General features: G+C 52.4%; 4 protein-coding genes across 4 annotated transcripts; all 4 read left to right on the top strand.

Annotated features, from left to right (window-relative positions):
* The first annotated feature begins 3,442 nt into the window (after positions 1–3,442).
* LOC129783545 (tubulin alpha-3 chain-like) lies at positions 3,443–5,867 on the top strand. Its single transcript, XM_055793496.1, has 3 exons — positions 3,443–3,635; positions 3,832–3,980; positions 4,834–5,867. The coding sequence occupies exons 1-3, from the start codon at positions 3,458–3,460 to the stop codon at positions 5,812–5,814; spliced, it is 1,308 nt and encodes a 435-aa protein (XP_055649471.1). The 5' UTR covers positions 3,443–3,457; the 3' UTR covers positions 5,815–5,867.
* Positions 5,868–9,525: 3,658 nt separating this feature from the next.
* On the top strand, positions 9,526–9,996 carry LOC129783521 (urocortin-3-like). Its single transcript, XM_055793470.1, has one exon. It carries the CDS (start codon positions 9,526–9,528, stop codon positions 9,994–9,996), a length of 471 nt encoding a protein of 156 aa, XP_055649445.1.
* Positions 9,997–16,652: 6,656 nt separating this feature from the next.
* On the top strand, positions 16,653–19,080 carry LOC129783549 (tubulin alpha-3 chain-like). Its single transcript, XM_055793500.1, has 3 exons — positions 16,653–16,845; positions 17,042–17,190; positions 18,047–19,080. Exons 1-3 carry the CDS (start codon positions 16,668–16,670, stop codon positions 19,025–19,027), a joined length of 1,308 nt encoding a protein of 435 aa, XP_055649475.1. The 5' UTR covers positions 16,653–16,667; the 3' UTR covers positions 19,028–19,080.
* Positions 19,081–22,743: 3,663 nt separating this feature from the next.
* Positions 22,744–23,214, top strand: LOC129783522 (urocortin-3-like). Its single transcript, XM_055793471.1, has one exon. The coding sequence runs from the start codon at positions 22,744–22,746 to the stop codon at positions 23,212–23,214; it is 471 nt and encodes a 156-aa protein (XP_055649446.1).
* Positions 23,215–23,628: the final 414 nt, after the last annotated feature.

Below are 23,628 nucleotides of genomic sequence, written 5' to 3'. Positions count from 1 at the left end.
GTGGTGAGATGCACTTCAGGCTGCAGATACACCTAGAGGGAGCCATCCCTGGTGGCATCAAAGCCTGCTTCTGGGATGTCCTGTCCCATTCTTGGAATGTTTTGTCCCGCTCCTGGGATGTCCGGTCCTGCTCTGAGCTGGGCCAGCTGTAACCAACTCTTCCAGGAACAGGGCTAGCCCCGGCCACCCAGGAGCTCTGCATGGAACTCTGTCAACACGATTTGTGATATGAATAGGAGCACATAAAGATGCAAAAGCAACCCAATTATTTGAAGAAGGATAAGAAACTGCCCCCAGTTTCAGCCGCAGACCCACTGGCTGCTGGATGGGTGATTTGCTCTGCTCTATGTCCCTCTCACGTGCTTTTGCTGTGACTCTGGACTGTTGCCTTCCTGACCATTTTCTGTGAGTTGTGCCCTGGGGCAGTCCCATTTTCTGTTCCTCTTCTTAGAAGACCCCAACTTTCCCACTGAACCCAAGAGAGGTGGTAGGGCAGAGGGTAAACCACCCATATCCAGGGCACCAGACCATGAGACTTAGTAGGTCCCATGAAGCCCATCCCCATGTCTTAAGTCTAAATCAGATTTTACAACTTGTGTTTCTGGCCTCTGAGACATCCCATGTCCGTGAGGTTTTGCTTTTTTATATGCTGCACGGAGAATAAAACCATTGTCCATTTGCAAAGTGGTGGTCACATTGGTGCCCCTCAGTCCTGGCACTATGCCATATACTGTCACCTCTCTCCTTGTCTGTCCCAAGTCCCCCCAGACATCCATCAGCCCCACATCACAGAACAGCCTCAGCATCTCTGATGAATTTTTGCCACCTAACAGCTCTTATCCCTATCTTAGAGAAGGGACACTGAGGAACAGAAAAGTCCCATCTCCACCAGTGTTCCAGGACCACACAGGTCCTACATTCCCCTCTGGCAGTGAGGCCCATCTCCATGGGACAGGCTGGGGAGAGCTCCACTCTCTGCACTGTCAACGGCCTGGGGCCAGGAAAGGGGGATGCTGCAAAGTTCAGGCACAGCCAGGGTAGCTGGATTGCGTTCGATGGGCCAACACTGCCCTGGAGCTGGGAGAGCCCGGCTTCCTCATGGGGCACCAGTGCTGGAGAACCAATCCCAGCCCCATGACATCACCCCAGGGCAGGAGCCCCATTCTGCAACTCCTGTCCATCCCCAAGAGATTCAACAGACGTGCTGTTTGCATTTGGAAAAGGGCAATGGAACACAGAAAACACATTTCCAGCCCTGAGGATGGCAATGAAAGTTTTAAAAATTAGCATAATTCTTTAAATATATAAATAAATAATTCCACATGCTCCCCCACCCCCCAAAAATAACCATTCAAAGCTCCTTTTCTGATTTCACAGAAAGTGCTCTTAGACATCGTAGGGAAAGCAATTCTGAATGAATATTTAAAAGCCAAAGAAACTCCAAACTCTATGGGTTTGCAGGTGCAAATCCTTCAAAGAACCTTGATTACCCCACATGGCTATCCCTCCTGGAGCAGAAACACCTGAACCCTTTGCCAGCAGGTGGCTGCACAAGGAGGGGACAGGCGGGACCCCTCTAGCAGAGAGCCCAGCTCTACCTTCTATAAAAAGCCCAAGAGGGAGGCAGATAGGGTGTGCTCTCAGGGAGGTGGTTCTAAGTGTGGTAAGGGGTCCTGGAGGTTTGGAGCAATGGTGAGTAGCTGTGGGTCTGCTCTCTGATAGTCAGGGCTGGTCCTGCCTGGCTCTGCAGGAGGGTGAGGCTGGCGATGGCTTTTTTTTCCCAGTGAGATGTTTTGCCCCTGGCTGTGTGCTTCCGTGGGTGTAAAACTGGTTGTGGGGTATGGGGGAGCGTGTGAGCCCTGGACAAGGGGTTCCTAAAGGCGCAGAGCTTGTGCTTGGGCATGTCCAGTGCTGGGTTGGCTTTGCAAATGTTGGTGTCCCCCTCTTCCTGACCTAGGGAGGGCTACTCTGCTGAAATGCCTTCAGACCTGTTTATCCTTCTGTGTGAAGATATTTTGAAGGCATTGCTGGTGGTATTCAATACATGACTGAGCTAGGTGCCCATCTGGTGCTGCTGTGGGGCTGGGGCAGACCTGGAACAGGGGATGAAGGTCTCTCCTTGTGGAGACTGGTTCAGCATCCCTGTTCTGTCCTTGGCGTTGGGGGTGGCTAAGGCTGTCCTGGGACTGTTTAGGAAGAGAAGTGCAGTGGTGGTGGCTGAGGGCTGCTATATTAAACACCAACACTCAGGGCAGGACCCTCTGCTGTAGTGGAGGATGTTGCTGCCCTGTGTCTGTGCTTGGTAGGGGTCCTGCTGTGCCAGGCTTCTTGCAAGAAGATAACTTGAGAGTTGCTGTGCTGGTGCAGTGTCCTGCCTAGGCCACAGCTAAAAGCAGATGGTGAAGGCAGACTAAGGTTTGGGTAAGCCCATCTGACACTTTCTTATCTTGTAGCTCAGGGCTTCTTGAAATGGACGTGGTTTTTTTCCCTTAGTAAGCCTCAGTAGAAGTCTCTAGTCCAGTCTCTTTGAGCCCAAAAGCCTGGGTTTCACAGCCTCCTGTGTCAAGGAGTTCAACAGCACAACCACACTTTCTGTACAGGGACTCCTCTCTAGCCAAGCCAAGAGCAGTTGCTTTATGGGGCAATTACTAGTCTTGTATGGAGGTAATGAAGAAATGCTCTCTTGCTTGGATTCTCTCCAGCTGTCTCTAATCAGTGATCCTGCATAGCTGTATCTAATCTAAATGGAGATGAGAAACTACTCTGACAGTCAGTTCTTGAAGCTCAACAGCACTGGCTTCTCCCATCAGAGAGAAGCAGAGGGCTGCTGCTGCTGTCTGAGCCGGGAGAAGTCTGCCTGTACCTCCCTGGGAGGAGCATGGTGGGAGTGTTCCCACTGCTGCCTAAGGCTGGCTGGGCTGAATCATTCCCTCCTCTGCAGCTGAGAGCACCAGATACAGTACCTGGGAAGGCTGTCTGTGCCCTGTCTCCTGCCCCAAGGCAGGATCAGCAAAGCAAAGAGAAGAAACCATGAGCAGTTGGACCTGATAGCCACCATGTACTGTAGATTCAGCAGCTGGGCGTGGTGGCCTGCTTCTTGTAACAGGGCTCTTGAGCAATATGAGTGTTGGGATGCGGAGGGACCTGCCACAACACCCTGCTCTCTGCATCTGCCTTGCTGGGAGATTGCAGCATCTCTCTGAAGTGCTAATGCTTATTTGTGGGTTGTTCGGCAGCTCTCGGGTGCCTGCTACAGAGAAAGTGTCCTGGCTGCCACCAAGCTGGGTTAATGTTCCTCTTGTCCATAGGTTGTTAGCCACATGCTCTATAAAGACATTCAGAAGTGCCCGCTTTAGTCTAATTCCTCAGTGTACACTCCTAACTTTCTCTTCTCTTCTCTCCCATTCCTGTGCAGAGGGAGTGTATTTCTATCCATATTGGCCAGGCTGGTGTCCAGATGGGCAATTCCTGTTGGGAATTATATTGCCTGGAGCACGGGATTGAGCCAGATGGATTCTTCCCCAGTGAATTCCCAGGGCAAGCAGACTCTTCCTTTGGGACCTTCTTCAGTGAGACAGGATCAGGGAAGTATGTACCCAGGGCAATATTTGTTGACCTAGAGTCTACTGTCATTGGTAAGTCATGGAAGGTCTCCAAAACTCTTGGCGGTGGGGGCAATAACTTCTCTGTACCTGAAGTGTGGTGTTGGCCACCTAAACTCTTGGAAGCTAGCAGCCTCACCATGTAAAACTGCATCTAAATTAGTGCAAGTAACTTGGTAGACAGCAGATCTTATGCTAGTGACACTCATGAGATCTCAATCCCCTCCAGATGAGATCAGGACTGGGATCTACCGCACGCTCTTCCACCCAGAGCAGCTCATCAGTGGCAAAGAAGATGCTGCCAACAACTATGCTCGGGGCCGCTACACCGTTGGGAAGGAGATCATTGACTCTGTTGTTGACAGAGCTCGTAAAATGGTAAAAACCTTGTGGAGGGTCGTCTGCATAGCGCTCTGGTTGCTTTTGCCCTGGCTGTCAAGAGATGCAATGGGCTGGGTGGCTGGAGTGGAGAGAGGGAGGCAGTGGTGAGACTAAACCAAGCATATCTTGGTTGGCTTGAAAATGCCACTGTGACCTGGAGCAACACAATGGGATGCCTGTGGGTGTAGGCCTTGCTGCTTGGGACTTAAGGGGAAAACCAGGGACTCAAGATGCCCCCAGCTTAAGCAGGAAAAGAAGCAGCTGCGACTTGACTGTCCAGGCAAGAGGGCTTTCCCCTAATGTGTGTAGGGTTTGCTGTGTCAATCCTGATCCAAAATCTTATCCCAAACAATGTCACATCTCAGCTTCTGGATAGTGGCTCCCCTTAGACCTCTCTTCCCTAGTGTGATAGTGTCTGGAGCATAAGGTTTCACCCACACAGACCTCAGAAGTGCTGTGATAACACTTGATTTAAGTGGAAACTTGTAGTGACTTTCAGACTTCTCCTAATCTTCTTGACTGTTAGTATTGTGAGTCTCTCTGACCTAATATGTCACTCCCTCAGGCCAGGCCTCCTTTCCTCCAAAAGTAGAAGATAATGTAAAAGCAGCTTAATTTGCTGTGTCTAACAGATCCCACCTTCTAGAAGTGAGAGGGTTGTGTGTAAGCAGTAAAAAAAAAAAAAAAAAAAAAAAACAAAACAAAACCAAAAAAACCCAAAAAAAACCAAAACCCACAAACGCCCAAAGACTTGATCTTGATGGTTAAACACAGAACTTTAGCTTAAATCCAAGGACACCACAATAACTCCATTAACTCGGTCCTTCTGGTTCTTTCCCTGGTGCTCCAGACTGAGCAGTGCAGTGGCCTCCAAGGATTCCTGGTCTCCCATAGCTTTGGGGGAGGCACAGGCTCTGGGTTCACCTCCCTTCTCATGGAACGGCTCTCTGTGGAGTACAGCAAGAAGTCCAAGCTGGAGTTCTCTGTGTACCCAGCCCCACAGGTCTCCACAGCAGTGGTGGAGCCCTACAACTCTATCCTCACCACCCACACTACCCTGGAGCACTCGGACTGCTCCTTCATGGTGGACAACGAAGCCATCTATGACATCTGCAACCGCAACCTGGACATTGAGCGTCCCACCTACACCAACCTCAACAGGCTGATTGGGCAGATAGTCTCGTCAGTCACTGCCTCCTTGAGATTCAATGGTGCTCTGAATGTTGACCTGACTGAGTTTCAGACCAACCTGGTGCCCTACCCACGGATACACTTCCCGCTCACAACCTATGCACCCATCATCTCTGCGGAGAAAGCCTACCATGAGCAGCTGTCTGTGCCGGAGATCACCAATGCTTGCTTTGAGTTCTCCAACCAGATGGTGAAGTGTGACCCACGCCGTGGCAAGTACATGGCATGCTGCCTGCTGTACCGAGGTGACGTGGTGCCCAAGGATGTGAATGCAGCCATTGCAGCCATTAAAACACGCCGGTCGATCCAGTTTGTGGACTGGTGCCCCACAGGCTTCAAGGTGGGTATCAACTACCAGCCTCCCACGGTGGTGCCTGGGGGAGACCTGGCCAAGGTGCAGCGGGCTGTGTGCATGCTGAGCAACACCACGGCCATTGCGGAGGCATGGGCCCGTCTGGACCACAAGTTTGACCTGATGTATGCCAAGCGAGCCTTTGTGCACTGGTATGTGGGGGAGGGCATGGAGGAGGGGGAGTTTTCAGAGGCCAGAGAGGACCTGGCTGCCCTGGAGAAGGATTATGAGGAGGTTGGCAGGGACTCTGCAGATGGAGAAGATGAGGCTGATGAGGATGAGTATTAATGAACTGCAGTCTGTTCTTAATGAAGTCAGTCCTCTGTCATAAGGCTAAATTGGTTCTGAGTGCCTGGAGGTGCTAAAGGGTTGTCCTGAACAGCAATGCTACTGTTTGACGTATTATACCTTTTCTGCTTGCATAGTTTATGCTCTCATAGTGCACTTCTGTAGCATGGGTGTCTTGAGCTTTATCACACTGCTGTTTATTGATGAGTGAAGCTGAATAGGTGCCTGACTTAGTGTTGGGGACGCATCCTGCCTAGGCAGAGGATCTGGATTTCTAATCCAGGGGAATGTTGCAAGCTGCCTGCTTTGGCTAAAATGGCAAACTCTTGCTCTAGCTTTTACTGTAAAAGCACCTTTTAATTAGAAATGCACCTGTATACTTCTATGCAACTGTCTTTTTTTTTTTTTATTTGAATAAAGATTTTCTTTCTCTGAGTTCTTTGGACTTAATGAAGATTTATTCTGTGGGGTGGTCCCTTCTGTGTGGATGTTGTCCTGGGGAGAACAGCAAATGCTGATAAGAGTGTGCTCTGGGCAGGTCATCTGTAAGGATCATCAACAATAATTATTGCTGTGAGGCAAGTGTCTTATATCCTGCAGGGACTTGTCTGTCTGGAGCTGGATGCTGTTCTTCTTGCCACCAAGAGCAGCTCGGAGGAAGCATGTCTGGGAGAACAGGGAACCCCCAGTTTGACCAGTGCCATTACAGGGAGTGGCACCTGGGCAAAAAGTACTTTTCTGGTGGGGCTTTACCTCACCATCTTTGGTAAAGCCTGTTTGTTGCCTGAGCAAGTACTGGCTGGTGGAGCAGTGCTGTAGCTGTAGACTGGGGTCTTGCTCAGGGGTTGGTGCAAGCATGAGCTCAGTCCTGTGCACCTGGGGTTGGAGTTTGCCCTGAGGAGGTGTGCCAGGCCAATGTGATGGAGTGGCTCAGGAGGAAAAGCCATGAAAAGCCTCTGATAAGATATAGAGAAGGAGTGTTCATAAGCCTGTGGGGTAGGAGAATGGCTGGCTCCATGCTGCATGGAGTTATACACCACATTTGTTTGTTGTATACCCACTCCTCATTTTAATGCTGGGTTCTGTCTCAAAGTGAAGTCAGTCTCCCTCTGCCCCAGACCTCCTCCATACCCTGTAGCTACAGCTGCCCTCTGTCCTAATGGGGATGTGATTCTGGAGATGTTCCCAAAGTGATGCACTGGCAGGTACAGCCAGGGATGGTTAGAAGGATGGAGATGTGTTGCTGCCTCCTATAATTGGGAGGTGGAAAGAGCCCAGAGCTCATTGTTAGCTGCAGTTAGCCTAAAAAACCAGGGTGCTGGGAGCATGAATAGACAGTAGATGGGTCCTCCCATCTACTGTTGGGCTGAAGCCTCCTCTGTGCTCAACTCGCTGCTATGAAATTACCTCAGTGAAAATGTTAGGTATGGCCCACTGCTCTTGGGGAGGGTCATGATCCTGAGGGCTCTGCAAGGCCTTTTGAAGATATTCTGCCTCTCCACCCAGCAGCTCAGGACCAGGGTCCCAGGGAGAGCAGGGGTTGTAGACAAGGGTGAGAAATTTAGCAGCCTCTAAATTCATGCCACCCACCCTGCTAGCAGGGGCTGCCAGGATTTTCTTTTTTTTTTTTTTTTTGTGAGGGGGACTGTTCCTTCTGAGGCTGAAACGCAGCTGCAAAGGGGGAGGTTTTGGGGTAGGAGAAAGATCTTCATCCTGTTAAGCTTTTGCAAGCAAAAAACTAAGTCCCAGTGTTTACATGTCTGAACTGGGGCTGAAGGAAGGAGAGGTTTGGGCCCTGAATTGCTCTTGCATGGGGGCTGTGTGCCTGGGGAAAGGTTTCCTCCCCCGTGCTGCCTGGGTCGTGCCATGGCTGCTGCATGTCCTCTGTCTCTCTTCTGGACACAGGGCAGAGTTAAGGGGGTGGCTGTTGCCTGGGGGGGTGTGTGTGTGTGTGTGTGTCTCTGTGGGGTTTTGTGCAGGGGCATGCGAGGCAAAGGAGTGGAAATTAAACAGGTCCTTCAAATCCTGCCTGTACGACCTGCCCCATTCTCCCCCTCTGAGGGACTGCAAAGGGCAGGGTTAAGGGGATAAACCTGTCCCAGTCTCCCCCTCCACAGGACGGTGATGGACAGTTAAAGTGACAGCAGTTTCAGGGACCGCGGCTCAGGGGGAAGAAGAGCAGGTCCAGGGTGACAACTCCTAGGGCAAGTGATTTGACTTGATTTTGATGGGTCTGAGGACATCTCCCCCACCCAGCAGCCCCTTATGCAGTGGTGCACAGCCTCCATACCCAGAAGATGCACATACTCCATCCCCAAAGACACAGACATCCATGGAGACCCAAGGGAGCCATCCTGCTCTGAAAGAACTTCCCACGGGCTTCCCCAGCCTCCCTGACACCTCCACACTCCTGTCCCCATGGGAAATAAATTAGCAGTTCGTGACCCCAAATCAGTGATGAAACCCCAGCCCCAGGCAGGGCCCTGCACCCCCGGGGACTGTCCCCTGGCCAGGGCTTGCCATGCGGTGCCCTTGCCACAAGGTGGGGTCTGAAGATCGGGAATGCCAGCACACCTCCAGGCGCTTGGAGGGGCCATGTGCCCTCAGGGCTGGCCCCAGGGACACTTTTCTGACCTCGACAGGGGCAAAGACCCTCACCATGAGATCCCCTGTGGCCTTTTCGGTGGTCTTTTTGAATGGTCGGGTGGGTATACAGGGCAATGGGTCGCTACTGGGAGAGACAGGACTCAGAGATGGGGAGGTTTTGTGGAGCAGGAGGGTTATCCCAAGGTTTTCAGTCCCCCTCAAGGCCCAGAAATGACTGTCTTTCAAGCAGGGAGTGACGCTGCTATGATGTTATTTTGGAGGTGGCCCCAGGTCCCCAGGCAGGGCTGTCCACAGGGGGACTGCACCCTAGATGGGCCATCAGATGGGGCAGCCCATCCTGAACGCAGGGTGGAGGGGGGTCCTGGGCATGGAGCCATGGGGTAACAGGCAGCCCTGGAGCACCCAGGGTCAGGGCTGGAGAAGGGACATGGGGCCATCACAGTGGACTGGTGGCAGATCACACCTCCAGCACTGGGGCTGACTGTCCCCCACTCTTCATGCCCTTTTCAGAAAGAGTTTTGTGAACAGGTGGAAGGGCAAGTTCTGGTTTCAAAGAGCACAGAAACATCTCTGGTGGCTTCAGACTGACCAGAGAGGAGCTGAAAGGAAAACCCACCTTTACAGCACCTGGTGGTACCCACAGTTACTCCATGGAGGAGTTAGCAAGGTAGAGAGGGCTGCAGGGAGGCTGCAATGAGATTCCTCCAGGCAAGGAGGTACCCACAGTAGAAACCATCTCTCCTGCAGCAGGCACTGGTGCTTCAGCAAATGGATGGCCAAATCCTTTCCTTCATGGAGACTGCAGCTTTGCAAAGCATTTTGGACATTCCACCTCCCACCCAGCACCCCAAAACCAAGGGCTGGGGGATTGCACCTTGGAGGAGGAGGCCCCAGGACAACTGATTCCCACCCACCTGTCCTAACCATTAGAGGGGATGGGGGAGACCTGGGAGGTGAAACCAAGAGTGCAGAATCTGGGAGAGGGACCCAGGTCTATGGGATGTGGGAGGATGGGGAGACAATGGTGCTCTATCCTGGGCCCGGCAGGATGCTCATGCCCATCTCTGCCCTCCCCTCACTCTCTCCATTGGGCAGGCCACCACAATGGCCCACACCAGGCTGCTGCTCCTCCTTGCCCTCCTCTGTGCTGCCGAGACTGGCCAAGCTCTCCACCTCTACAGCGCCGCCTCTATCTTCAGCTGCCTTAATGCGGCCCTTGCTGAAGCCCAGAAGAGCCGCCCAGAAGAAAACACCATCTTGGACAAGCGCAGTTTCGACTTGCCATCGCCAGAGGAGGTGTCAGATGAGGAGGTGGGGGAGGATGCGGTGGATGAAGAGATGGGGAAAAGGACGTTCCCAGGTGAAGGCCATTACAAATATGTCTCCCAGGCACAGGTAAAGGGGAAGACGTACCAAAACCGGGCCAAGAGCGACCGCCGCACCAAGGTCACCCTCTCCCTCGACGTCCCCACCAACATCATGAACGTTCTCTTCAACATCGCCAAAGCCAAGAACCTGCGGGCAAAGGCCGCCGCCAATGCTCACCTCATGGCCCAAATCGGGTGGCGGAAGTGACCCCCCACAGGGCAGGGGGGACTCAGAGCTGGGCTGGCTGCAAGGGGCCACCACCTGGCCCCAGCTTGCTGGCCAGACAGGACTGATGGCCGTGTACGATATCAGTGTTGTATATTTTTGACCCATAGAGCTACCTAACTTTCATACCTCTTCTTCCTCCTTCTCTCCTTCCCGATCTCCTCCATCCCTCCTCCTGGACATTTCCACGCGCGGGGAAGAGGCTTGTGTCTGCAGCAGGGCAAAGGGACGCATTGCCTCAGGAAGGTCTCTAATTAAAGCTACAATCTCTTGAGTTTCCAGTGCTTTGTTATCCCATCGCCTCCACTGGGTGCTCGATCAGGCCTGTCTGGGCCCACTGGGTTTCCAAAACCTCCCTCCAGCTCAACTTCACGGCCCTGTCTCCACCACCATCCAGACCCTACTCCCTCCCAAATTCTCCATACACAAGTTGTCCCTACACACAATCATTACTGCATTGGAAAGGGAAAAGCAAGAATGGGCAGGGGACCTCAAGAGGAATTTCCCAGTTTCCCCTTCTGGGGACTCTCTAGGTTTTAAGGTTGTTTTACAACCACTCCTTTCCCCACCAGCACCTTCAGCAGTTGCAGCTGGGACAGCATCAACCTTCCAATCCACATGGCCCTTCACAAGTGTTCCCAAGTCATCACTTGGCACTGGTCAGGGCCACCCCACGGCCTCAGGTGAGTCTGGACCCCAAGAGCTGCAGGTGCCTCCCTGGCTGCTCCAGATCCACCTCATGGGGTCTGTCCATGTTGCCCAGTCTATCCCTGCCCACCTTTCCCACCACTCTGCCTTTCCTGGTAGACCTCTGTACCGGTTTTTCAGTTGGTAGAGCTTCAGCTCCCTATGCGCAGACTTCAACATTCAACAACACAAACATTCACCCTGTTCTTTTCCACCTTCCGCTGAAGCCCAGCTCACCAAGCTCCCACCCCTTCACCTTAGACTATTTATCCCTTCCTCTAAATCTGCCATTCTCTTCACCTCCCAGCCCCGCTCCAAGATGAAACTTCATCTTCTGACCTCCATCTCTGCATGTAGCAGGCATGGGAGATGGAGAGAATTTGGCCTTTCTTTCCCAGAAGATGTTTATCAAAAGCAACAAAGCAGCTCCCACCAGCTCCATCTAGGGCATGGCCAGAGCACTCCGGGGGGACATTAAGAGGGGATAGATCTCCAGTTGAAGGGTTGGCAGATGGACTCACCAGCTCCATCTGAGGAGATGTAGGTGGAGGCATCTCCTCGCCGCCCCACCAAGCACCCAGAGGAGGCAACACAGCTGAATTCAGCCCCAGCAAGCCCATGCTCAGGTGGTCAAGGATCCTAGACGATCCACAGACCAGGGACTCAGGACCCAACCCCCAAAAGCAAAAACAAAAAAAAAGGAGTACACCAGGCCCTTCAGCATCTTCCTCTCATAGCACACATCTCCAGCAGACGACCCACCAACATGCCCACAGCATCTCTGTGCAATGGCCTCCTCCTGCCTCAGCTCCAAGGGTGTACAGGCGAGGTCTTTCCTTGTTGCAATCCGCTGTAGCCTTGCACTATATTGACCTTTAAGTACACTTTATGTATATAGCTTTATACATTTTTATAGCCCAACACCCTACACATCTATCCCCCACTGGTATGTTGAGCTCTCGTTCAGCAGGACATAGGCATTGTCCCCATTTTACACCCAGGGAAACTGAGGCACACACGCCCACTCACATCTGGTCAGGCAAAGCAGGGTACAGCAAAGTCAGACCTGTCTGGGCACCCAGCTGGACATACTCTCGTTCCTTTGTGGGGTCGTCCAGAGGTGCCCCAGGTTGTCAGAGTTCAGCCTTTTCTGGTGCAGAGATGTCTAGAGTAACCTTGGGCAGCAAGGAGCAACAGGGATTTGCTCAGAGCCGAGGGAGAAATCATTGCTCTGAGCAGAAAGTTGAAAAGACTTTCCCCTGTGCTCCCCGGTGAGCTCCAGTAAAGCACTGGTCCAGGCTGGGAACAGGCTTTTGTCCCCCACCAGCTGCCATGGGGATCTGCACCATCCCTGGTTTTGAGGTCCTTTTCCAGCACCAGGTTAGACAATGGGAATATCTCAGCCCCACTGGTGCCTGGAAATCAAAACATCACATGCCTGGGGCTCACGCTGAGTGAGCTCAGTGAGCTTCTGATCCCCTTTAATGAAGGCAATTAACATTGAAGTGACACCACGGAAGCAGATGAGCCAAGGTGTTTGCTGGCACCAGGCTGTGCTTGCACGTGCAAAGCTGAGACAGGGACAGCAGATACCAGCTGATAGTGAGTGATGGGGAAAGCAGAGATCCTCCATCCCCAGCTGCATCCCCGCCAGGGAGTCTCACACACACCCGGCACTGGCTTGGACGAACCCTCCCAAAATTAATCCTCCTTCTCAACCTCTGCCAAGCGAGACCAGGGGTTGCTTGGAGGGGCTGAAACACATGCAGATGTTGGAGGAGCCAGATTTCCTGAGGAAGCTGGATAGAAATAGGAGCACTGAAATCTCCATCAGCACCCATCTGTGCCTGGGAACATGTAGAGCCAAGGCTGCTGTGCTTGGAAAAGACATCATTGTTGATTGGGGTGATATGTGCAGTTTTGTAAAAGCCAGGTGAGGATTTGGTCTTTCCTGCCGTTTCATGCAGGAAGTCTTGGTATTGCACTCAAAAAGAGAGGTTTGCTCGGGCATGGGTGCACAGTTGCTGCACACTCACAACATACCTGCCTGCCTCCATTGCCAGGTCCCCTCCAGTCTCTTCATAATCCTTACCCCAGGCAGCCAGCTCTTCCCAGACCTCCAGGAATGCCCTCGTCCTCCTCCTCCTCCTCCACATGATAATGCTCAGAGGCTTCTTTCACCCACACCAGAGCAAACCAGAGATGCTGCAGTGATTTAGACAGCCCCCAAGGACAGCAGATCCTGAACCTCATCCTGGGATCAAGGAGGTCCCATGCCCATCTGGCTGAGGAAGGGATTCAGGCAGTGTAACTCAATGGGCATCAAGCATCTGGCCAAAAATGCACTCCCACTGTGCAAGGAGGTATCCACACTCACATCCATGGGGTCTTGGCTAAAAAAAACAAGATGATTTCCAGCAGCAACCACAGGCAGAGTTTGCCCATGCACCTCGGGACAGAGAGCAAGGGAACATGGCAGAGTTATATCAGGAGATGATCCCTAAGCAGGGTGGTGAGATGCACTTCAGGCTGCAGATACACCTAGAGGGAGCCATCCCTGGTGGCATCAAAGCCTGCTTCTGGGATGTCCTGTCCCATTCTTGGAATGTTTTGTCCCGCTCCTGGGATGTCCGGTCCTGCTCTGAGCTGGGCCAGCTGTAACCAACTCTTCCAGGAACAGGGCTAGCCCCGGCCACCCAGGAGCTCTGCATGGAACTCTGTCAACACGATTTGTGATATGAATAGGAGCACATAAAGATGCAAAAGCAACCCAATTATTTGAAGAAGGATAAGAAACTGCCCCCAGTTTCAGCCGCAGACCCACTGGCTGCTGGATGGGTGATTTGCTCTGCTCTATGTCCCTCTCACGTGCTTTTGCTGTGACTCTGGACTGTTGCCTTCCTGACCATTTTCTGTGAGTTGTGCCCTGGGGCAGTCCCATTTTCTGTTCCTCTTCTTAGAAGACCCCAACTTTCCCACTGAACCCAAGAGAGGTGGTAGGGCAGAGGGTAAACCACCCATATCCAGGGCACCAGACCATGAGACTTAGTAGGTCCCATGAAGCCCATCCCCATGTCTTAAGTCTAAATCAGATTTTACAACTTGTGTTTCTGGCCTCTGAGACATCCCATGTCCGTGAGGTTTTGCTTTTTTATATGCTGCACGGAGAATAAAACCATTGTCCATTTGCAAAGTGGTGGTCACATTGGTGCCCCTCAGTCCTGGCACTATGCCATATACTGTCACCTCTCTCCTTGTCTGTCCCAAGTCCCCCCAGACATCCATCAGCCCCACATCACAGAACAGCCTCAGCATCTCTGATGAATTTTTGCCACCTAACAGCTCTTATCCCTATCTTAGAGAAGGGACACTGAGGAACAGAAAAGTCCCATCTCCACCAGTGTTCCAGGACCACACAGGTCCTACATTCCCCTCTGGCAGTGAGGCCCATCTCCATGGGACAGGCTGGGGAGAGCTCCACTCTCTGCACTGTCAACGGCCTGGGGCCAGGAAAGGGGGATGCTGCAAAGTTCAGGCACAGCCAGGGTAGCTGGATTGCGTTCGATGGGCCAACACTGCCCTGGAGCTGGGAGAGCCCGGCTTCCTCATGGGGCACCAGTGCTGGAGAACCAATCCCAGCCCCATGACATCACCCCAGGGGGAGCCCCATTCTGCAACTCCTGTCCCATCCCCAAGAGATTCAACAGACGTGCTGTTTGCATTTGGAAAAGGGCAATGGAACACAGAAAACACATTTCCAGCCCTGAGGATGGCAATGAAAGTTTTAAAAATTAGCATAATTCCTTTAAATATATAAATAAATAATTCCACATGCTCCCCCACCCCCCAAAAATAACCATTCAAAGCTCCTTTTCTGATTTCACAGAAAGTGCTCTTAGACATCGTAGGGAAAGCAATTCTGAATGAATATTTAAAAGCCAAAGAAACTCCAAACTCTATGGGTTTGCAGGTGCAAATCCTTCAAAGAACCTTGATTACCCCACATGGCTATCCCTCCTGGAGCAGAAACACCTGAACCCTTTGCCAGCAGGTGGCTGCACAAGGAGGGGACAGGAGGGACCCCTCTAGCAGAGAGCCCAGCTCTACCTTCTATAAAAAGCCCAAGAGGGAGGCAGATAGGGTGTGCTCTCAGGGAGGTGGTTCTAAGTGTGGTAAGGGGTCCTGGAGGTTTGGAGCAATGGTGAGTAGCTGTGGGTCTGCTCTCTGATAGTCAGGGCTGGTCCTGCCTGGCTCTGCAGGAGGGTGAGGCTGGCGATGGCTTTTTTTTCCCAGTGAGATGTTTTGCCCCTGGCTGTGTGCTTCCGTGGGTGTAAAACTGGTTGTGGGGTATGGGGGAGCGTGTGAGCCCTGGACAAGGGGTTCCTAAAGGCGCAGAGCTTGTGCTTGGGCATGTCCAGTGCTGGGTTGGCTTTGCAAATGTTGGTGTCCCCCTCTTCCTGACCTAGGGAGGGCTACTCTGCTGAAATGCCTTCAGACCTGTTTATCCTTCTGTGTGAAGATATTTTGAAGGCATTGCTGGTGGTATTCAATACATGACTGAGCTAGGTGCCCATCTGGTGCTGCTGTGGGGCTGGGGCAGACCTGGAACAGGGGATGAAGGTCTCTCCTTGTGGAGACTGGTTCAGCATCCCTGTTCTGTCCTTGGCGTTGGGGGTGGCTAAGGCTGTCCTGGGACTGTTTAGGAAGAGAAGTGCAGTGGTGGTGGCTGAGGGCTGCTATATTAAACACCAACACTCAGGGCAGGACCCTCTGCTGTAGTGGAGGATGTTGCTGCCCTGTGTCTGTGCTTGGTAGGGGTCCTGCTGTGCCAGGCTTCTTGCAAGAAGATAACTTGAGAGTTGCTGTGCTGGTGCAGTGTCCTGCCTAGGCCACAGCTAAAAGCAGATGGTGAAGGCAGACTAAGGTTTGGGTAAGCCCATCTGACACTTTCTTATCTTGTAGCTCAGGGCTTCTTGAAATGGACGTGGTTTTTTTCCCTTAGTAAGCCTCAGTAGAAGTCTCTAGTCCAGTCTCTTTGAGCCCAAAAGCCTGGGTTTCACAGCCTCCTGTGTCAAGGAGTTCAACAGCACAACCACACTTTCTGTACAGGGACTCCTCTCTAGCCAAGCCAAGAGCAGTTGCTTTATGGGGCAATTACTAGTCTTGTATGGAGGTAATGAAGAAATGCTCTCTTGCTTGGATTCTCTCCAGCTGTCTCTAATCGGTGATCCTGCATAGCTGTATCTAATCTAAATGGAGATGAGAAACTACTCTGACAGTCAGTTCTTGAAGCTCAACAGCACTGGCTTCTCCCATCAGAGAGAAGCAGAGGGCTGCTGCTGCTGTCTGAGCCGGGAGAAGTCTGCCTGTACCTCCCTGGGAGGAGCATGGTGGGAGTGTTCCCACTGCTGCCTAAGGCTGGCTGGGCTGAATCATTCCCTCCTCTGCAGCTGAGAGCACCAGATACAGTACCTGGGAAGGCTGTCTGTGCCCTGTCTCCTGCCCCAAGGCAGGATCAGCAAAGCAAAGAGAAGAAACCATGAGCAGTTGGACCTGATAGCCACCATGTACTGTAGATTCAGCAGCTGGGCGTGGTGGCCTGCTTCTTGTAACAGGGCTCTTGAGCAATATGAGTGTTGGGATGCGGAGGGACCTGCCACAACACCCTGCTCTCTGCATCTGCCTTGCTGGGAGATTGCAGCATCTCTCTGAAGTGCTAATGCTTATTTGTGGGTTGTTCGGCAGCTCTCGGGTGCCTGCTACAGAGAAAGTGTCCTGGCTGCCACCAAGCTGGGTTAATGTTCCTCTTGTCCATAGGTTGTTAGCCACATGCTCTATAAAGACATTCAGAAGTGCCCGCTTTAGTCTAATTCCTCAGTGTACACTCCTAACTTTCTCTTCTCTTCTCTCCCATTCCTGTGCAGAGGGAGTGTATTTCTATCCATATTGGCCAGGCTGGTGTCCAGATGGGCAATTCCTGTTGGGAATTATATTGCCTGGAGCACGGGATTGAGCCAGATGGATTCTTCCCCAGTGAATTCCCAGGGCAAGCAGACTCTTCCTTTGGGACCTTCTTCAGTGAGACAGGATCAGGGAAGTATGTACCCAGGGCAATATTTGTTGACCTAGAGTCTACTGTCATTGGTAAGTCATGGAAGGTCTCCAAAACTCTTGGCGGTGGGGGCAATAACTTCTCTGTACCTGAAGTGTGGTGTTGGCCACCTAAACTCTTGGAAGCTAGCAGCCTCACCATGTAAAACTGCATCTAAATTAGTGCAAGTAACTTGGTAGACAGCAGATCTTATGCTAGTGACACTCATGAGATCTCAATCCCCTCCAGATGAGATCAGGACTGGGATCTACCGCACGCTCTTCCACCCAGAGCAGCTCATCAGTGGCAAAGAAGATGCTGCCAACAACTATGCTCGGGGCCGCTACACCGTTGGGAAGGAGATCATTGACTCTGTTGTTGACAGAGCTCGTAAAATGGTAAAAACCTTGTGGAGGGTCGTCTGCATAGCGCTCTGGTTGCTTTTGCCCTGGCTGTCAAGAGATGCAATGGGCTGGGTGGCTGGAGTGGAGAGAGGGAGGCAGTGGTGAGACTAAACCAAGCATATCTTGGTTGGCTTGAAAATGCCACTGTGACCTGGAGCAACACAATGGGATGCCTGTGGGTGTAGGCCTTGCTGCTTGGGACTTAAGGGGAAAACCAGGGACTCAAGATGCCCCCAGCTTAAGCAGGAAAAGAAGCAGCTGCGACTTGACTGTCCAGGCAAGAGGGCTTTCCCCTAATGTGTGTAGGGTTTGCTGTGTCAATCCTGATCCAAAATCTTATCCCAAACAATGTCACATCTCAGCTTCTGGATAGTGGCTCCCCTTAGACCTCTCTTCCCTAGTGTGATAGTGTCTGGAGCATAAGGTTTCACCCACACAGACCTCAGAAGTGCTGTGATAACACTTGATTTAAGTGGAAACTTGTAGTGACTTTCAGACTTCTCCTAATCTTCTTGACTGTTAGTATTGTGAGTCTCTCTGACCTAATATGTCACTCCCTCAGGCCAGGCCTCCTTTCCTCCAAAAGTAGAAGATAATGTAAAAGCAGCTTAATTTGCTGTGTCTAACAGATCCCACCTTCTAGAAGTGAGAGGGTTGTGTGTAAGCAGTAAAAAAAAAAAAAAAAAAAAAAAAAAAAAAACCAAAACCAAAAAAACCCAAAAAAAACCAAAACCCACAAACGCCCAAAGACTTGATCTTGATGGTTAAACACAGAACTTTAGCTTAAATCCAAGGACACCACAATAACTCCATTAACTCGGTCCTTCTGGTTCTTTCCCTGGTGCTCCAGACTGAGCAGTGCAGTGGCCTCCAAGGATTCCTGGTCTCCCATAGCTTTGGGGGAGGCACAGGCTCTGGGTTCACCTCCCTTCTCATGGAACGGCTCTCTGTGGAGTACAGCAAGAAGTCCAAGCTGGAGTTCTCTGTGTACCCAGCCCCACAGGTCTCCACAGCAGTGGTGGAGCCCTACAACTCTATCCTCACCACCCACACTACCCTGGAGCACTCGGACTGCTCCTTCATGGTGGACAACGAAGCCATCTATGACATCTGCAACCGCAACCTGGACATTGAGCGTCCCACCTACACCAACCTCAACAGGCTGATTGGGCAGATAGTCTCGTCAGTCACTGCCTCCTTGAGATTCAATGGTGCTCTGAATGTTGACCTGACTGAGTTTCAGACCAACCTGGTGCCCTACCCACGGATACACTTCCCGCTCACAACCTATGCACCCATCATCTCTGCGGAGAAAGCCTACCATGAGCGGCTGTCTGTGCCGGAGATCACCAATGCTTGCTTTGAGTTCTCCAACCAGATGGTGAAGTGTGACCCACGCCGTGGCAAGTACATGGCATGCTGCCTGCTGTACCGAGGTGACGTGGTGCCCAAGGATGTGAATGCAGCCATTGCAGCCATTAAAACACGCCGGTCGATCCAGTTTGTGGACTGGTGCCCCACAGGCTTCAAGGTGGGTATCAACTACCAGCCTCCCACGGTGGTGCCTGGGGGAGACCTGGCCAAGGTGCAGCGGGCTGTGTGCATGCTGAGCAACACCACGGCCATTGCGGAGGCATGGGCCCGTCTGGACCACAAGTTTGACCTGATGTATGCCAAGCGAGCCTTTGTGCACTGGTATGTGGGGGAGGGCATGGAGGAGGGGGAGTTTTCAGAGGCCAGAGAGGACCTGGCTGCCCTGGAGAAGGATTATGAGGAGGTTGGCAGGGACTCTGCAGATGGAGAAGATGAGGCTGATGAGGATGAGTATTAATGAACTGCAGTCTGTTCTTAATGAAGTCAGTCCTCTGTCATAAGGCTAAATTGGTTCTGAGTGCCTGGAGGTGCTAAAGGGTTGTCCTGAACAGCAATGCTACTGTTTGACGTATTATACCTTTTCTGCTTGCATAGTTTATGCTCTCATAGTGCACTTCTGTAGCATGGGTGTCTTGAGCTTTATCACACTGCTGTTTATTGATGAGTGAAGCTGAATAGGTGCCTGACTTAGTGCTGGGGACGCATCCTGCCTAGGCAGAGGATCTGGATTTCTAATCCAGGGGAATGTTGCAAGCTGCCTGCTTTGGCTAAAATGGCAAACTCTTGCTCTAGCTTTTACTGTAAAAGCACCTTTTAATTAGAAATGCACCTGTATACTTCTATGCAACTGTCTTTTTTTTTTTTTTTTATTTGAATAAAGATTTTCTTTCTCTGAGTTCTTTGGACTTAATGAAGATTTATTCTGTGGGGTGGTCCCTTCTGTGTGGATGTTGTCCTGGGGAGAACAGCAAATGCTGATAAGAGTGTGCTCTGGGCAGGTCATCTGTAAGGATCATCAACAATAATTATTGCTGTGAGGCAAGTGTCTTATATCCTGCAGGGACTTGTCTGTCTGGAGCTGGATGCTGTTCTTCTTGCCACCAAGAGCAGCTCGGAGGAAGCATGTCTGGGAGAACAGGGAACCCCCAGTTTGACCAGTGCCATTACAGGGAGTGGCACCTGGGCAAAAAGTACTTTTCTGGTGGGGCTTTACCTCACCATCTTTGGTAAAGCCTGTTTGTTGCCCGAGCAAGTACTGGCTGGTGGAGCAGTGCTGTAGCTGTAGACTGGGGTCTTGCTCAGGGGTTGGTGCAAGCATGAGCTCAGTCCTGTGCACCTGGGGTTGGAGTTTGCCCTGAGGAGGTGTGCCAGGCCAATGTGATGGAGTGGCTCAGGAGGAAAAGCCATGAAAAGCCTCTGATAAGATATAGAGAAGGAGTGTTCATAAGCCTGTGGGGTAGGAGAATGGCTGGCTCCATGCTGCATGGAGTTATACACCACATTTGTTTGTTGTATACCCACTCCTCATTTTAATGCTGGGTTCTGTCTCAAAGTGAAGTCAGTCTCCCTCTGCCCCAGACCTCCTCCATACCCTGTAGCTACAGCTGCCCTCTGTCCTAATGGGGATGTGATTCTGGAGATGTTCCCAAAGTGATGCACTGGCAGGTACAGCCAGGGATGGTTAGAAGGATGGAGATGTGTTGCTGCCTCCTATAATTGGGAGGTGGAAAGAGCCCAGAGCTCATTGTTAGCTGCAGTTAGCCTAAAAAACCAGGGTGCTGGGAGCATGAATAGACAGTAGATGGGTCCTCCCATCTACTGTTGGGCTGAAGCCTCCTCTGTGCTCAACTCGCTGCTATGAAATTACCTCAGTGAAAATGTTAGGTATGGCCCACTGCTCTTGGGGAGGGTCATGATCCTGAGGGCTCTGCAAGGCCTTTTGAAGATATTCTGCCTCTCCACCCAGCAGCTCAGGACCAGGGTCCCAGGGAGAGCAGGGGTTGTAGACAAGGGTGAGAAATTTAGCAGCCTCTAAATTCATGCCACCCACCCTGCTAGCAGGGGCTGCCAGGATTTTCTTTTTTTTTTTTTTTTTTTTTGTGAGGGGGACTGTTCCTTCTGAGGCTGAAACGCAGCTGCAAAGGGGGAGGTTTTGGGGTAGGAGAAAGATCTTCATCCTGTTAAGCTTTTGCAAGCAAAAAACTAAGTCCCAGTGTTTACATGTCTGAACTGGGGCTGAAGGAAGGAGAGGTTTGGGCCCTGAATTGCTCTTGCATGGGGGCTGTGTGCCTGGGGAAAGGTTTCCTCCCCCGTGCTGCCTGGGTCGTGCCATGGCTGCTGCATGTCCTCTGTCTCTCTTCTGGACACAGGGCAGAGTTAAGGGGGTGGCTGTTGCCTGGGGGTGGGTGTGTGTGTGTGTGTCTCTGTGGGGTTTTGTGCAGGGGCATGCGAGGCAAAGGAGTGGAAATTAAACAGGTCCTTCAAATCCTGCCTGTACGACCTGCCCCATTCTCCCCCTCTGAGGGACTGCAAAGGGCAGGGTTAAGGGGATAAACCTGTCCCAGTCTCCCCCTCCACAGGACGGTGATGGACAGTTAAAGTGACAGCAGTTTCAGGGACCGCGGCTCAGGGGGAAGAAGAGCAGGTCCAGGGTGACAACTCCTAGGGCAAGTGATTTGACTTGATTTTGATGGGTCTGAGGACATCTCCCCCACCCAGCAGCCCCTTATGCAGTGGTGCACAGCCTCCATACCCAGAAGATGCACATACTCCATCCCCAAAGACACAGACATCCATGGAGACCCAAGGGAGCCATCCTGCTCTGAAAGAACTTCCCACGGGCTTCCCCAGCCTCCCTGACACCTCCACACTCCTGTCCCCATGGGAAATAAATTAGCAGTTCGTGACCCCAAATCAGTGATGAAACCCCAGCCCCAGGCAGGGCCCTGCACCCCCGGGGACTGTCCCCTGGCCAGGGCTTGCCATGCGGTGCCCTTGCCACAAGGTGGGGTCTGAAGATCGGGAATGCCAGCACACCTCCAGGCGCTTGGAGGGGCCATGTGCCCTCAGGGCTGGCCCCAGGGACACTTTTCTGACCTCGACAGGGGCAAAGACCCTCACCATGAGATCCCCTGTGGCCTTTTCGGTGGTCTTTTTGAATGGTCGGGTGGGTATACAGGGCAATGGGTCGCTACTGGGAGAGACAGGACTCAGAGATGGGGAGGTTTTGTGGAGCAGGAGGGTTATCCCAAGGTTTTCAGTCCCCCTCAAGGCCCAGAAATGACTGTCTTTCAAGCAGGGAGTGACGCTGCTATGATGTTATTTTGGAGGTGGCCCCAGGTCCCCAGGCAGGGCTGTCCACAGGGGGACTGCACCCTAGATGGGCCATCAGATGGGGCAGCCCATCCTGAACGCAGGGTGGAGGGGGGTCCTGGGCATGGAGCCATGGGGTAACAGGCAGCCCTGGAGCACCCAGGGTCAGGGCTGGAGAAGGGACATGGGGCCATCACAGTGGACTGGTGGCAGATCACACCTCCAGCACTGGGGCTGACTGTCCCCCACTCTTCATGCCCTTTTCAGAAAGAGTTTTGTGAACAGGTGGAAGGGCAAGTTCTGGTTTCAAAGAGCACAGAAACATCTCTGGTGGCTTCAGACTGACCAGAGAGGAGCTGAAAGGAAAACCCACCTTTACAGCACCTGGTGGTACCCACAGTTACTCCATGGAGGAGTTAGCAAGGTAGAGAGGGCTGCAGGGAGGCTGCAATGAGATTCCTCCAGGCAAGGAGGTACCCACAGTAGAAACCATCTCTCCTGCAGCAGGCACTGGTGCTTCAGCAAATGGATGGCCAAATCCTTTCCTTCATGGAGACTGCAGCTTTGCAAAGCATTTTGGACATTCCACCTCCCACCCAGCACCCCAAAACCAAGGGCTGGGGGATTGCACCTTGGAGGAGGAGGCCCCAGGACAACTGATTCCCACCCACCTGTCCTAACCATTAGAGGGGATGGGGGAGACCTGGGAGGTGAAACCAAGAGTGCAGAATCTGGGAGAGGGACCCAGGTCTATGGGATGTGGGAGGATGGGGAGACAATGGTGCTCTATCCTGGGCCCGGCAGGATGCTCATGCCCATCTCTGCCCTCCCCTCACTCTCTCCATTGGGCAGGCCACCACAATGGCCCACACCAGGCTGCTGCTCCTCCTTGCCCTCCTCTGTGCTGCCGAGACTGGCCAAGCTCTCCACCTCTACAGCGCCGCCTCTATCTTCAGCTGCCTTAATGCGGCCCTTGCTGAAGCCCAGAAGAGCCGCCCAGAAGAAAACACCATCTTGGACAAGCGCAGTTTCGACTTGCCATCGCCAGAGGAGGTGTCAGATGAGGAGGTGGGGGAGGATGCGGTGGATGAAGAGATGGGGAAAAGGACGTTCCCAGGTGAAGGCCATTACAAATATGTCTCCCAGGCACAGGTAAAGGGGAAGACGTACCAAAACCGGGCCAAGAGCGACCGCCGCACCAAGGTCACCCTCTCCCTCGACGTCCCCACCAACATCATGAACGTTCTCTTCAACATCGCCAAAGCCAAGAACCTGCGGGCAAAGGCCGCCGCCAATGCTCACCTCATGGCCCAAATCGGGTGGCGGAAGTGACCCCCCACAGGGCAGGGGGGACTCAGAGCTGGGCTGGCTGCAAGGGGCCACCACCTGGCCCCAGCTTGCTGGCCAGACAGGACTGATGGCCGTGTACGATATCAGTGTTGTATATTTTTGACCCATAGAGCTACCTAACTTTCATACCTCTTCTTCCTCCTTCTCTCCTTCCCGATCTCCTCCATCCCTCCTCCTGGACATTTCCACGCGCGGGGAAGAGGCTTGTGTCTGCAGCAGGGCAAAGGGACGCATTGCCTCAGGAAGGTCTCTAATTAAAGCTACAATCTCTTGAGTTTCCAGTGCTTTGTTATCCCATCGCCTCCACTGGGTGCTCGATCAGGCCTGTCTGGGCCCACTGGGTTTCCAAAACCTCCCTCCAGCTCAACTTCACGGCCCTGTCTCCACCACCATCCA

Source organism: Falco peregrinus, unplaced genomic scaffold (assembly GCF_023634155.1).
Source record: "Falco peregrinus isolate bFalPer1 unplaced genomic scaffold, bFalPer1.pri scaffold_51, whole genome shotgun sequence".
Classification (NCBI taxonomy): Eukaryota; Metazoa; Chordata; class Aves; order Falconiformes; family Falconidae; genus Falco; species Falco peregrinus.
This window is presented reverse-complemented; position numbering and strand designations above follow the sequence as displayed.